We start from the raw sequence: 15,667 nt of genomic DNA, 5'->3' as shown, positions 1-15,667 counted from the left end.
GTTTGACAATAGCTGTTGAAATAACCACGGAGTTTTTTTTTTATATAATTTGCCGCTCTTTGTTCGGTGAGGTGCACTTTCTTGCCTTCTTATTTATTTATTGTCGTGGTGAAGCTCGTACGAAAAGGTGCTCAAGTAAGCAGGTTACAATATAATTACTAGTGCAGAGGCAGGGCTAACTAGGCAGGAAAACAAATAGCTGACAATGAGCCAAGTTTTATTGCAGAACAGTATATAAAAATCTCAGTGAAGCAGGAAGCGATCATGAAGGAAACTGCCAGAATCCGGACCTGGTGCCCTCTTTACACAAAATAGAAATGCAGCTTTCTTGTGATACTTAGACCTGGCACAGTGCCTCAGTCGTATGGGGTTTGTTTGCATGAAGCGAAACTGTGCCTGTTGTGGCTGTATTTGATGGAGGAAAACTGCAGAATACCCATGTGCTGTGGATATCAGTGCATGTTAGAGGACACCAGGTGATCAAAAATAATCCAGAGCCTTTCACTTTGCGGCCTCTTTCTCTCTGCCTCCTTCACTCTCTCTTCATCTCTTCCCTCACAGTGCAGTTAGTGAGTCCCCTGAAAGTGTGACAAATACCGTACCTTTCCTTTTCTCATTAAATTATTTGCATTTGTTTGTGGTACTGGGGTACTGTCCTTACTCACACAGATATCAGAATATTGGTGAATACAAAAGGTTTCATATATAACTCGCAGTGAGTTAGAAGAACCTTTTAGAGCAACTGCCAGAGCCTTATCTGGTAGCTAGAGACTTCAATGCACATTCCTCTGTTTGTAAAAGTAAGAAAACAAATATCATAGGTCAGATTATAGAGGATTTTATTTTATGTAGCGATATTTGTTTGCTGAACTCTGGTAGGCCCACATACTGCTCTCCAACTTCGGAGAAAATGAGCTGTTTAGATTTGTCCTTTACTTCACCGTTTGTTTTTAGCGATTTTACACGGGACGTTTTACAATGATCCGTATGGAAGCGACCATTTCCCTGTCATAATAAGCCAGTCATCCTCGCCAACAGTCATCCCGACAAAACCACAGCGTTGGAAGCTACATTTAGCTGATTGCGCATTATTTAGAGAAAAGGCCAGTTTAGAGAATATTGGTTTAGAAAATATCAGCATAGATTAAATAAATGAAATGTTCGTAGCATGCATTCTTACTGCCACACACCTATCAATTCCAAAATCCACAGAAGTGGTCTGCCAGAACCACAGTGTGGTACACACGAGAATGCAAGGAGGTAAAGAAACAACAAAATAAAGCCTGGGGAGTCTTTTGCAGATACCCAACACATGAGAACCTTATGCTTGTGCATATTTTATAAACAGCTCAACCACATTGAAAAATTGTGGGAGCAAGTTCAAAAACTAAATGGCAACTACTCACCATTTACAATTCCTCTTTTGACGACACCTGGTACACAAACAAGTATAGGGGAGCAGGCAGACATATTGGGGAGCACTTCACTGTGGTTTCAGGTTCTTCACACTGTAGCCAATCTCTTTTAAGATACAAAAACGTAGACGAAAAACAGACTCTCAGCAAGTAGAGGTGCAAATGAAAAATACAGTAGTGTAATTACCTCAAAGAAATCAATACACTATGAAATGCTTGCCCATCCTTCCCAACCTGCCTTAGAGGCACTCTTGAATTTTTGTAACAAAAAAGTGGAAAAGAACCATTATAGTCCGATTCCTGAAACCTGGAAGGCTACCAGCCTCCGCTAGTAGTTATAGGACAATAGCCCTTACAAGCTGTCTTGTCAAATCTTTTGAAAGTGTTCTTAATATAAGATTAACTTTTGTCATTGAAGCTCGCAAACTTCTTGACATCCATCAGTGTAGTTTCAAGAAGGCATGCTCAACAAGTGACCATCTAGTTTGCCTTGGACGACACAAACTGGAGGTTCGGAATTCTTTGCGACCTAGCAAAGCTTGGCATGCGTGGGAGGATGTTAAACTGCCTAAATGATTTCCTGTCCAATTCTTCTTTTCGTGTACACCTAGGCTCAACCCTATCAAGGAACTTCATTCAAATGGAGTACATCAGGCACGACACTCCTTATAAAAATGAATTCCATAACTAAAATAATCCCGAAGTCCAGTATGCACATCCTGAAACGTAGCAACATGTGAGAGGCAAATACAGTTTACAATAAACAAGCTAGTGACACGTGCAGATAGGAATGGTTTCAAGTTTTCCACATTGGCTGTTCCGTTCTCACCAGAACGAGTCCTACAAACCAACCCGGCCTCAAGCCTGTTTCACATGCAAGTGAAAACGCTAGCGAATCCTGATACCATGGCACAAAAACCTGTTTTGAGTCATCGCGGTGTCTGGAGCGGTGAGGTTCGAACGCGTTAAAAATAATTCGCTGTGACCCGCTCTCAACCGTTCAATTCTCTCAGTCGCTTGCATATGAACCAGCCTTTACACCTAAACGAAAGCAAATTACCTGTAAATAAATGAACACAAATTCCTAGGCATTACATTAAAAAAAAAACTTCATTTCTAGCTCACATAAACACTCAAAAGGAGGGCCTTACAATCCCTGAACATACTCAAAGAAGTCGAGTGAGTTGGCAGCGCTTGCCCTTTGTTGTTGTTTCTTCAGTCTGTGTTTTCTTAGTGCTGGTTGTTCCAATGGATACTCAAAGTACTTTCACGTAAACACTGGGGATCCGATAGAACATGTCTCTTACAAATCTACTGCTCTGTGTAGTACGCTCTACCTTAGATTATGGATGTGTAGTGTATGGGTCAGCGAGACCATCCTGCACAGGATCCGATACAAAATCTAGCTTTGCGTCTCTCAACTGGTGTAAACAGAACACCCCCATGAATAGTCTTTACGCGTAAACAGGTGAACCGCCCCTCACAGAGAGAACAATGCCTATATGCACATACATGCTAAAAATAAACTCCCTACCGAAACACCTCTGCTATCCCATATTCACATAGCCTTCAAGACCCTTCAATAATAAGCCCCAATCAATAAGACCTCTGTTATGGCGCCTTGAAGATAAATGTCAAGAGTTAGGATTGCTAGATGCCCTACCTAAAATTGCTCCAAGACACAATCCACTGCCGCCATGGTACAGCCTACCTTTTGTGTATGACTTCACATTAACACACCTTCGCAAAAAACAAATGCCACATGAACACATACTACAGGAATATCTGGCTGTTAATGAAAAATAGGCAAGCTGCACAGAATTTTACACAGATGGCTCAAGATTGAGAAAATATGTCGGGAGTGCTGCAGTACAAGGAAATTATTTAAAGAATATCAAGACTGCCGAATTGTGCATCAATTTTCACTGCTGAATTTGTGCTGTGTGTGTAGCTGTGGGCAGAATAATGAATTACATTATTGAAAGCACCATAATTTACACTGACTCACTGAGGCTACTCCATGCACTTCATTCTAGAAATGCAGTTGAGCCTCTAGTCGGAAGCATAATACACAACATGGGAGAAAATCACAACACAAGGTTACAGGATACGATTCTGCTGTATGCCGAGCCACGTTGGGATAGAGGGAAATGAGCAGACACAGGCGCTTCACGAGCTGACAGCGGTGAAACCAGGCAAGTTAACATGCCCTATAGAAACTGCGTGAAGTTAATACGCACTAAGTTGAAATATAAATGGCATACGGCTAGGGAAAGTGAAGTAAACAACAAACTACACTTCGTTAAGCCCATCTTGGGAGAATGGAAATCACTCAGGCATCAGGAACATTTCATAGAAGTAATCTTATGTCGACTTCACATTGGACATACTCTCCTGGCACATAATTTTCTTTTGACAACACAAGACAAACCCCTATGTGAAAGATGTGGAGATGAACTCACAGTAAACCATATATTATTCTCATGATCAAAACTAAAAAAACTGCGAAAAAGTACTTTACTCATTTTTATAAAGAATTCTTCCCGTTTCATCCAGTGCTGCTCTAAGGGATAGCGCAATTGTTTACATGTCTTATGCGTTTAGCTTTTTAAGAGAAGCAGGTCTTCTTCAAAAACTTTCAATTCTTACCCAGTGCTTCGCTTCATTTTATAATACACCTCAGGCACTTTCTCACTCCTGAGAAGAAAGCTGAGGTCTTTATTTGATTGGTTGGGAGCCTTGAGAGACCTGCCCAGTCAAGGATGGCCGCTGAGGTTACCCGTTGAGATTACCCGACCCTCTTTAAAGCTTTTATCATTAGCCATTTCTAAAAAGACTTTCCTTTGTCGTCACTAGGTAAATATTTAGTCCCTCTACACCACCGGTGATTTTTCACATTTGTATAAAACTGCAGAAAACTTTACCTATACCATGAGCTCGATGCATGATGGCTTTAGCTGCCTATGTGCCATAAAACCCAACATAATACAAAAGGTTTCGTATATTTCATGATTTTATTCAATTTATGAAAGACACTCAGGCTTTGCTTTTTATATTGCCACTTTCTGTGATTATTTTGGGCTTTTCAGTACACTGTATTGTACGTAATGATATGTTGTTCATAGTGCTTCGTTTCTTCCCCGTGTGTATCATTAGTACTTTTTTCACTAGCGTGAAATTTTGCTAGCGCATGCAGTCCTTGGTGGTCAGAGGCAAAGTGCAAGCAACCGAGCAGATTCCAGGTTGTGATGTCTTTGTTTTTGCACAGTGTTCTGTTCACTTTTTTGGTGGTTGGAGGAAAGGACTGAAATTGTGCCTGAAATACGCATGGAACAATAAATCTTCATGGGTATTTCATAGTTTGCTTGTTGAATATTGTTGCAACAAGGTGATGTTCATGACGGGTAGCACCGTTTAAATAAGACAGTCTTTGGATGGTCCATACTTGTTAGCTACAGTTAGTTCAATTCAAGGCATTGTAGCTGTGGTATAACCATTGCACTGAGTCTTGTAGCTACATCTTGACACTTCCTGGAGCTATTTTGCGTTTAATTTCCATGTCATGCAAGCAGATAAAGTTCATTGGCAAGTGTTCTGTTTCTTCCTTTCTAGCGGCAGCCATTACTTCTGTTACTTCTCTTCAAACGCTCACAGAGTTGGAAGAAGTGGCTTGTTTCTTATGTATGCAGTGATAAAGGTATATATAATTAAAGGTGTATATTACATATATAATAAAGTATATAATTTAATTGTAATAAAAATGGCATGACTAAAAAGGGCAAAGAGAAGAGACATGCAGTCAGTTGTTAGTAAGTCTTAGAGCTGTTTCCACATTTGTTGTGTGTGTGCCTGGATAAATGTATGCAAACTTCTCCAAGTAAAGGATATTCCAGGCAGCTATTCTAGTTTCGTTAAAACTTTACGGTGCTGCCTCTTATGCTCACAAATGCTAACAGCTCTTGCTTTTGTGTAAAATGTTGGGTATCCTTGGATTAGGTAAATTGCGTCATGCGCCTTTTTTTTATTGTCACTTTGGAACAGATTTCTGATGTCATATCTCTGTTTAGATTCAATGAGTGTTTGTGATGCTGTTCTCAAATATTGGTTTTGACTGTTGTAAGCTACATTTTCCCTAATATCTGTGAAAGCTACCAAGTGGGCTATGGTTTACAGTGATGAATATGAGTACTAGCAGCCATAAGTAATGCGGTGCAATTTTTATGGGCAACTTGTTTCCTGTTTATTGCTTGAACATCTTAATGCCACCAACTACTGCCCACCAGAATTCCCAGGTTAAGAACAAAAAGCCTGTTTTAATGCAGAGGCATTATATGGCTCATCGGCTACAAAACGTGGCATTGTTGACCACAAAAGTGGCTACGAAAAATCTTAGGTGACATCACCGTGGTATAAAAAAAAATTGAACCCAGGAATTTCAGATTGCAAGGCAAGCACGCAACCCATAGGCCACAAACTGTGTTGCTTCTTGGTGAACAAAGGTGAACCTGGTATATGCGTTGCCTTAAGACTATATACTAATGAGAAGGTGTGTCATTAGAAAGAGAAAGAATTTATTAAAACTAAAAATAAAAGGAAAAAATGATGCTTTTGCTTTCAAAGCACGTAAGTAGTCTTAAGTGCCCTTTGTAATTTTTTTTGTCATCTTTATGACCTGACAGAGTCTGAAATGTTGTGCTTGGTGCAGCTGCCAACACCGAAGAGTCTTCATAGCCGTGGCTGGCCCGTAACAGGTAGCAGCCCCCTGACACCACTAGACCGAGTGGTGCGTGCTTGTCGCTCAGACCGGCACTCCGATGGGGCCATGGCAGGTGGAGGAGCACAGCAGCAGCGCAGGTGAGCTGGGGCTCTTGCCTATTATTACATGCCGCGCTTTGGAATGGTTTGTTCTGTGCATGGACACGGCAGGACAATTTGTGTGTCTTTATTATATCAGTGAAGCAATCTTCATCCTATGAGACACTTTTCTTTCTTTCTGTGCCGGTTTATTTAGGGGAGGGCAACATTGTATTGAAGGACATGGCTAAAGGCAATTTTTTGGCGAGTGCATTTTTTGGCGCTCGTTTTAGTCTTTGCTTGTAGGATCTCGGGTTGTGATTTGTTGCATCTCTCACCAGTATTGTACCCTGTGTCAGCGCAAAAAATCCTGCTTTTCTGACTTGGCTAATTTCCCCACCCGCACAGTGTATCCTGTGAATAATGCACATCTGTGTCGATCTTTTTCTTTGTGCTGACCTGGCCACGACTCAGCACATTTCCATTGCGAAGTTGTTCTGTATCTAGTCTATTCATAGAACATGTACTACTACGAGACCATTCACCGAGTGCATGCAGCATTGAATGCTCACTGTCTGTGCATCCCTTAGAATCACTCATCATTTATTCCTTTTCATGCTTATAATATTTTATAATGAGAGCAGTAGCTCTCTCAAATGAGGAAAATGACATTTGGATGTAGCCTGCCTTGTTTGAGTTCTACGCTGGGGTCCAACGGTGTGGTCTTGCATTTGGTCAGTGCAGTGGACTGCTTACCTGATGGTTCCTCCTTTCATCTACTCAAATGAGGGGGCGCCTTTCTGGTGCCGGTTCGAAAGCTTCACCTCATTTGTGTTCACAGGTGTTCGCTGAGCAAGCTGCGGGGCTCCGCGCTGTGCGCCTTCAGCTTTGGCAGCTGGGGCAGCGGCTACGGGGCTGGAGGACCGTTAGGACCTCCCGAGCTGCAGCCGTCACACGGTGGCAGCACTAATCTGCTCAGTGGCAGCTGGGTCTTCTACAGCGGCGGAGGTTTGGGAGCCCCCTCCTCGGCACTGGCTTCTCTGCTGCAACAGGGCAAGGCGGTGGTTACCGTCGATGCCTCTACCACGCAGGTGAGAACAGCTGCAGTCTTGATAAGAGCACTATGTACGACGTCTTTGGTGTATGTTAAGGAATCGCAGGGGGCTGGTATTTGAAACGTGTGAAACTTGATTCTGTGATGACAACTGTTGCAGCACTGGTGGTGAAAATTGAGGAAGCCTTGTCGGTCAAAGAAACAAGCAAAAAGGTTGCTTCAGCAGTCAAGGACATACAGTTTTCTGTTGATGATTTACTTTCATCATTTTACAGTGACCGCTAATCAGGCTGAGCTTGCTGACCTACGATCACAGGTTAAATCACTGTTTTCGACAGTCATTTCCCAGTTGACAGGTTGACAGGGGAGATTAACAGTCTCAAGCAATATAGCAGGAAACGTAACTTCTAGAATCACGGTCTTCTGGTCAAACCTGGTGAAAACTTGTCCTTTTTCTTATGTGATCCTAGTGAGCAAGCTAAGTGTAACTGATTTTCATATTTCAGCAGAACATTGACTGCCATCCAAAGGCAGTTTTATTCCACCTACTTTTGTGCATGCTCAGACATTTTCACTTAGGCAGAAGTGGCCTGTGGCTCGGAAGGGCCTGCCTGTCCTGGTGTAGGTGCTGTAGGTGTAGGTGTTTCTCCAGCGAATTGATTGCACAGTTGCGAGTAGTGATCACGCACGAAGCTGCCACATAAAAGTCCGCTAGGTTGGCTGGCTGATGCGTTGCTGATAGCCGATGCAGCCGCATGTTGGCTTGAATCTTGTAAAAGTGAAACCGAAACTATGCAGTCGGACAATCCTTGGAGATGCGACTGTCCGTTTTTCGTCACTCCTGTCGTTGCACGCATGTAGGAGGTGCTTGGGAAACTGCAGCATGCATTTCGGGTTTGAGTACGGCTATTTTAAAGACTGCATGCTGTGCCGGTCATTCCTAGATGCGGCCTCCCTTGGGGAGCCCTTTAGAATTAACGGGTGCGAGACCCATCATGCCTGAAACCATGGGTTTCATGGGTGTTGGCTGGGATAGCGCCTGTACTTTGAATTAACGAGCTGTTACTGTGTTTGTTTCTTTTCAAGGATGTGTACTGTAGAAAAGTGTTTGTCGTTAATTTGGGTTTCTTGTACTGATATTCGATAATATTCTATTTGCAACCAATTTTTATTAATTTTATTCGCTTTGCAACCAAAAATTCTGTGCTCGCATGCTTCTCTACATTTGTCGTTAGTACCTGTGCTGCTGGTGCACTTCAGTTGAGATAGCACAGTGCTCAAGCCTGACTGCTGGCACTGGGTGTCTCACTTGCAGATCCTGACGGCCAACAAGGCAGCCTGTGCCCTGTTGGGCGTTCTGAGCACTCAGGTGGGCAACCGGCGCCTCTCAGAGTTCCTAGCTATGAAGAAAGGCCAGTACGCGCTCACCGAGGCAGATGTCGACGCCGCAGGAGAGGTGGTCGTCATCGCTGGCAAAGTGGCAAGTGCCCCCTTCTATTTTGGGGTTGTATCCACTGGAAGATCAGTCACGTGATCTGCACATTGCAATAGAGCAACAGCTAGGATGGTACAGTGCAAGTTCTTGTGTTTTGGGCTGTGTGAACCACACCACGTTGCAAGCCGGAGGGTAAACTGCTTGCATGCATCGATATGCAAGTGTTGAATGTGGTGGCTTGAGTTTTTTCTGGTGAGCTGAGTTATTGCTGTGCAGTGTGAAATTGTACTGTGATGGGTTCCAAAGGGACTGATAACTGAGCAAAGCATGTTGCGAGGTTACTGTGAAGTGGAGAAGATCTTGCTTTGTACTGATAAAACTAGGGTGGTGTCACCACTTAGAAAAGGGAATCCCTATTCTAACTTCACACCGAAAATTGCATACATCGAGGTTGAGTGACATTTTCTGGTGAAACTTTGGTACTGTCTGCAAATACTTCCGCATGACTTTGCATCAGGATCCATAACCCGACTGTTATTAAATGCATAATGTTTTTCTCCTAAAAAGCTTTTTTTAATCTTTTGTCAGTATTTACGCTCACTTGCCAGTGCTTTGTAATCCAAATAAGCTTGTTGAATTACTGCGGCCCCTTCACATCGAGTGGAACAGCACAACAGTGGCAGCCCTCATAATGTGGCAGTGACCATTTGATGGTGACGATGACACATGTGTATGTAAATGAGTGCACAAACATGTATATGTTAGATTAGAAGTAAGCAGCAGTCCTAAAGGCATATGCCAATGCTACAATTGTGTTGTTCAATGAAAGATCGCTTTCTCGCTGCTGTTTAGCACTCAGTTCACTCTCATCTTTCATTACCACAGTACTGTCACAAGGGTGTTAATATGCTGATGAACTGTCATCAGTTTCTTGCAGTAGCCGGCAGTGTGTTGCATAGTCGGGTACCTTACACGCTTCATGTTGGGCAGAAGCACACTGTAGGCCAATGAATGGCAAATTTGAAATTACTCACTGTAGCTCGTCATCTGTTCATAGCTGTTTTGGGATATAAAAGCGTTGCAGCTATTTTGCTGTTCCTTTGTCATTTTGCTGCAGATACTTAAGGGGGACGCGGGTCTTGAAATCGCGAAAAAAGCTCAAAAATGGCAATTTTCAAAATTTGCGATTTTGAAGTCTTTAATGTCCCAACTATGCCTCTACAAAATATTATAGCTGAATTCCAACTCAAAGTATTAAAAAAAACGGCAATTTAGAAACGTCGGTGATCCGAAATTGAACGCCAAGCGCGAAGGTTTGCCCCATTTTCAAGCTGCCGTAGCTCCGCGCGACGCGTACCGATCGGCGCCATCTTGGTCTCGTTTGAAAGCTGGTTTCCCGCTCTCCATTTTGGCGCCTCTCGGCAAGCTGTAGACCCTCGCACAGCGGAGCTATCAGCACCCGTTCGCAATGGGGAAAGCGTCGCGAGGCAGCCGCCGATTGGGTAAAACGGGCGCCTCCTCGAGGCGCAGCCTTCTTATTGGCCGTGACGCATGCTTTGCCCCCCGCGGCCGCGTTGTCCGGCTCCTTCTCGTCGTCTGCTTTCGCCTGCACGCCGGTCATTTTTCACGCTCCTCTTTGGTTCCTAGTATTTTTCTTTCCGCCTTTTTCCTTATTGTTATTGTAGATATTTTGGCTATTGAATCGCTTCTTTTAGCCTCGAATTTCGTGCTTTTGCGTGTATTTGCCTGCCTGGTGTCTTTGTTCCGTGTGTCACGATGGCCCGAGACGCGCGCTTGAAAGCAAGCACGCGAAAAGCAGTCGGCAAAAAGAGACGCGCATGGAATGAGTAGAGCGCTGCATCGTCGAGAACTGCAGCTTCGGTGATGCCGCAAGCTGCTGTACCCTCGGTGGATGCGGCTGGACTGAGCTCGCCAACAACAGCTTCGCTGGTGGACGCGGCTGAACAAACCCTGTTGACGCCAGCATCGCCGGTGGACGCGGCTGGAAATGCCGATCGGCGTCAACTTCCGTGTTACCGCAAGTCTCTGCAGTGCCGGTGGATGTGCCTGGACTAAGCCCGTCGTAAATGTCGACTTTTGATACGCTGCAAGCCGCTTCGAATTCCGCGTCGTCGGAAGCGGCCGAGCCGGCTGACCTAAGCCTAACGTCGACTTTGCGTTTGCGCACGCCGCTTCGGTGCCGACAGACGCGGCTGAACCGAGCTCGCGTGCTCAACGCTTCGACAAGCACGCTCAGCGCGGACCTTGGCAGCGCGCCAAGCCGCTGCTGATCACATCATTTGTTTTTTTTATATACATTTTGAGGAGAGCTCCTGCAAAAGAGGGGGAGGGGGGGGGGGGCGCTCGGCGAACTTGGCAGAGCGCCAAGACGTTGTGCGCTCAAAACTGAAGCTTGAACATTGGCATTAGACACTCCTCACTGTCCTGTTTTTAACCTCGCAAGAAGCAGTTTCTCGCTTCAACCAAGGAATGGCAGCAACCAGCAGAGGCGTTGCAGCACAGCTTGGTTACAGGCCTGGGAGCTGCCTCATTGGTAGGAGCCTTGAAAAAGATAAACAGAGGCTGTGCAGGTCAGATAAGGGTCACACCAATGCTGAAAAGGTGAAGAAGAGGATGGCCAAGAAGCACAAGCCTGACTGCAAACAGGACTACTGCCCAGGACTTTTGTGAATGTGTGGCAGATTCAAAGAAAATAGCAAGTGATTTTCTGAGCTTATATTTTGTCAAGTGGCAATGCAATACAGAGGTTTTCACAATCTTTACATGAACAGATTTCTGTAAATTTGGTGTTATTGTGTTCAGCGATGACCGGGCTGCATGCTAAAGCATTAAATTTTTCCATGTGATCAGTAAACAAAAATGGCAGAGTAAGCAAAACTTTGAATGCAATTTTCTCAGCTTTGCTTTTTCGATCAAATGCCTTTGCCTTACGGAACTTTTCATAATGTTTGCATTGACTGATTTTATTGAAGTAGGTATCATTTTTTTCAGCAACACCTCAGCTACATCCTAAAGCTTTCCAATTTTCATTAAACCCAATAGACTAGCAATTAGGTCAGATGTAAGCTTATTACTCCCACATTGTTTTTTTTTTCCTACTTTGTTATTCATTCATGACCTATGCGATGACTTTTTAAAAATTTCTTTAGCTTTAGGATGTGCAATGGGCCCTTAAAAATGACAGCACTACTTTAAAACTAGTTTTTTTAATTAAGAAATCACCATAATGGCCCGTAAGAAAAGACCTAAGTGGCATAAATTATTTTGCCGTATCTTCATTTCTAGATGAGATGTACAAAATCTGAATATATATTTGGGATTAGCATTCAAAGATATATCTGCATGCCAATTTTCAGGAAGATATGTTAAGAAATAAAAAAAAAGTTTTCAGGACCCTCATCCCCCCTTAATTTACTGCTTTGCATATAATGTGCGACTGCCTATGTAATTGTGTGAAACAGTCATGGCAGAAAGTAGGTACAGATGAATGTATGCAGGCCTCTTTGATTTGTTTCAACTATCGTGTGCCACACATTGGTGCTAACATGGGAATTCTGTGTGCATTGTGCAGGATAGAATTTGCACTGCGGTCAAGTTAAACTTTTCTCTTGTTTGAATATTTCATATAAGAGCTCTATTTAATATCAGAGTACATTTGTTATGTGAGTGAATACGATATGCCACACATCTCACGGATGCAGCCTAAGCGGGGGAAACATCATTCCTTCTGTTTGCGCAGATGGACCTCATCGACAACGATGGAAAAGTGGTTCCAGTGTCTGTGTGGGTGCGCAAACTGGAATCAGATTCTGAACCACGTTGCCTGGTCGTCATGGAGCCAGTGCAGCGGACAACTGCGGTCGTCACTTTCGACTCTGCTAGGGTAGGGCCAACATGCCAGTGTCATGTTCTCATTGCTTTTCACTCTCACTTTCTTCAGGTTCATTGTACCCCAGTCTCTGTCTGTGCTGTTTAGAGCTTTGCATTACTTCAGGAGGCTATCATAGTAGTGACCTTGTTTCGTGCGTATAATGAATAACTGAGCTTATACTGAGCGTGTTATAGTTAAACCTGGATATAATGATTTTTCGTTGCATCCAGGTTTTCGTTACATGCAGTTTTTGCTAGAAGACCCGAAAGGACAATGCAGAATGGGAACCAAAATAAGAAACAAGTGTAGGTGAAGTCACCTTGAAAATGTTTACAGGCAACCCAATTACTCGAAGTCGTAAACACTGAGAAAGGCTCCGCGATAGCTGCGATCGCACTGACAGCGCGACTGCCGCAGCAGCCGCTGCCACCTCTGCCACGGCTCGCGAAACGCCGCCATGAGTGGAGTGGGAGAGGCGGGGGCACCGGTCGAGCTAGAGGAGAGTGTGCGCTGCCGCCGTAGACTGGCCGTTAAGGCGCATGCTTCTTTTCGCATGTTTCCTCTTACGGTCTGCCCGCCGCTGTTGCCTCAGGAAACGGGCTCATGGCCTCGCGCCGCTGGCGCTCTCCGCCGTCCCTGCTCCAGAGTCACAAGGTCCCGGCGCGCAAGAGCTATCAGCGCCAGAATCACGCGGGCAATGTACCACGCACTGCTCGTGGCGTTTCGTTTTTGCTATGCCCTATCATTTTTCACTGCTTTTGAGCATGAACTGTTGTAGTGCCACGTCGTATGGCATTCTGAACGCGAAAGCAACGGAGATGCGCCGGTAGCGCTGGAGCACAACGTGTTGAGTCAACTGCGGTCGCTCATTGCGATTGTTGGCGTTCCTCTCATGTCAGTTCATGCTTTATCGTCGTGAAACTTTTCTCCGAAATTTCTTAACTCAGCATAAGCTAACAGATGGACGGCTTAACGAGTTCGTTATATCAAGGTCAACAACCGCTGCTGCGCATTCGTTACATGGAAACATGCGCTTCAATGGGGGCGGTGCTGGGGAATTAAAAAAACTTTGTTACACCAAGGAATTCGCTATATGGAGGCTGTTTACGTCCAGGTTTAACTGTAGATTGCTTGCTGTATTTCCAGTAACGCTTTGTGCATTGCCTAGGCTTAAAAATTGCGCATGGAAAGTCGCTGTGTGCAAAATTTGCACTGAATTTTGGCTGTTATGTGCTGTTTATGAGGATCTGATGTTTCTCTAAGTTTTACCGTATAAATGCATGCAAGGGCCACGCTTTTTTTTTTCCAAATTTGAGGGTCAATTTTCGGGATGCGGGCCATACACGCAATGTGCAATTTTTTTTTTTTTTTTCAGTAAAAGCTCACCAATCAGCGCAATGAGATTTCTTCTGGATTAAATTGTCACTCGTAGAGTATTCCGACTATGAGCTGGTGCTGTGCTCTGGTGCACACTTATCTCACCACTTGTGCAGCATGTCCGCTGTCAACGCGTAGCCGTTGTTCCACGCGTCCATCACATAACAGAGCACTCCTTCATCCAGTTCGGGAAAAAACTTGCATGACTTGCCTCGGAAAGTGCGCTTTTTGCAACTTGTGCTCCTCAGTGCATCCTTTTGGTTGCACCATCGTCGGACGCACTTCTCGGCCATGTCGTATTTCCTGCCCGCCGCACGCTTGCCGTGTTCCAACAGCAAATCCCCAGCCATGTAGCTATTAAGGTGCTTGCCCATCGTTAGTGCTAAAACTGCAACGCTTGGTGGCAGCAGGCAAAAGCCACAAATACGGTGAACTAACATGCTACCACAACTCCCGTGCCTTTGACAACTACACAAGGCTGGAGCTGGTGATACTGATGCCGATATGGATAGTGGGAGTTCGCGATGGAGGAAAAAGTTGATGATGATGAAGAGCCATGGCCTCGGGAGGCACCCGGAAGCTCCTGTGCGCATGCATCGCCTCCGCGATCAAGCGCATCGTTGCTCGCAGCCGGAGCCAATCATGGAGGCCATGGCGCATGCATTTTGAAGGCTGTTCCCGCGTGGGTCATGGAAAGTTTGGCTGCGACCCGTACACAAATATTTTTTTTTGTTTTCTTTGGGAAAACGGGGCACGGCCCATACACGGGTGTGACCCTTACTTGTATTTAATGTCTCAGAGTGTTGCTTTGGGCACAAATAGAGTATTTACTTGCGTCCCCTACTTTTGTCAATGAGAATTTATTTTTTTTTTTCCTTTTTATCACATGTAAAAATTGTGCACCTGACCATCAGGGCCAGTGTTCAGCATATTTGCTTAATCTTGCTGCGATTGGCTACTGCCACCTACTATCGCAAAGTCTTTGGATCGCGCCGTGATATAGCAGAAACCGTTTGAAGTGTACGATGCTAAACATCGGCCACACATGAATTCAAGTGACGCAGGGACGCGACATGTCAACCGTGCACTTTTATTGATGAGGGATGGACAGCATGCATGAAAGTTCGACTTCACATAAAAATGTTTTTCCCCACTTAATGAACCCTCCCCCAAAGTTGGTGTTAGTTAACTTCTCAGAAAAAAAAAAAAAAGTGGGTTCATTACGCGGGTAAATATGGTACTGGTAGCTTTGCTTGTGTGTGTGCAAGAAACTGTGGTTAATAGAAGTAAAGCGATCTAGTCGTAAGTGGGTGCGCCAAGTGTTCATCCTCGGTGCCTTCCTCACTGCCAGGGCCAGATTCTGAGTGCAGACAAGAGCCTGGCTGCACTGTGTGGATACTCGGATGGTGCGGAGCTCGAAGGCACCCTCATCACTGACATCATTCCTTCCCTCGTTCTTCCCACCTGCCAAGATGGAGTGGTCAAGGTGAGTAGTCACTCTCGCCTCATGGCCCACAGTGTCGCACTGGCATGTAAAAATCCACCAGTCAGTCCTCACAATGTCGGGGCAGTATAGTCCTGTTGTACAGTGTGACAGGGAACAAATGGGCATGGGCAGGACGTGTAGTGCGAAGGGAAGACAACCAATGGTCCCTTCAAATAACAGTGGACTGCTAGGGAAGGTAAACATACTAAGGGGA

General features: G+C 44.7%; 1 protein-coding gene across 2 annotated transcripts in view; it reads left to right on the top strand.

Annotated features, from left to right (window-relative positions):
- Positions 1–15,667, top strand: part of Pask (PAS domain containing serine/threonine kinase) — a 107,199-nt gene that overhangs the window by 47,831 nt on the left and 43,701 nt on the right. For both annotated transcript variants that reach the window (XM_077661227.1, XM_077661228.1), the window contains 5 exons: positions 6,121–6,269; positions 7,051–7,300; positions 8,579–8,743; positions 12,459–12,602; positions 15,319–15,453. In XM_077661227.1, the coding sequence (XP_077517353.1) occupies positions 6,121–6,269; positions 7,051–7,300; positions 8,579–8,743; positions 12,459–12,602; positions 15,319–15,453 (843 nt within the window). The remainder of the gene's footprint in view (positions 1–6,120; positions 6,270–7,050; positions 7,301–8,578; positions 8,744–12,458; positions 12,603–15,318; positions 15,454–15,667) is intronic.

The sequence above is a fragment of the Amblyomma americanum genome, chromosome 4 (assembly GCF_052857255.1).
Source record: "Amblyomma americanum isolate KBUSLIRL-KWMA chromosome 4, ASM5285725v1, whole genome shotgun sequence".
NCBI lineage: Eukaryota > Metazoa > Arthropoda > Arachnida > Ixodida > Ixodidae > Amblyomma > Amblyomma americanum.
This window is presented reverse-complemented; position numbering and strand designations above follow the sequence as displayed.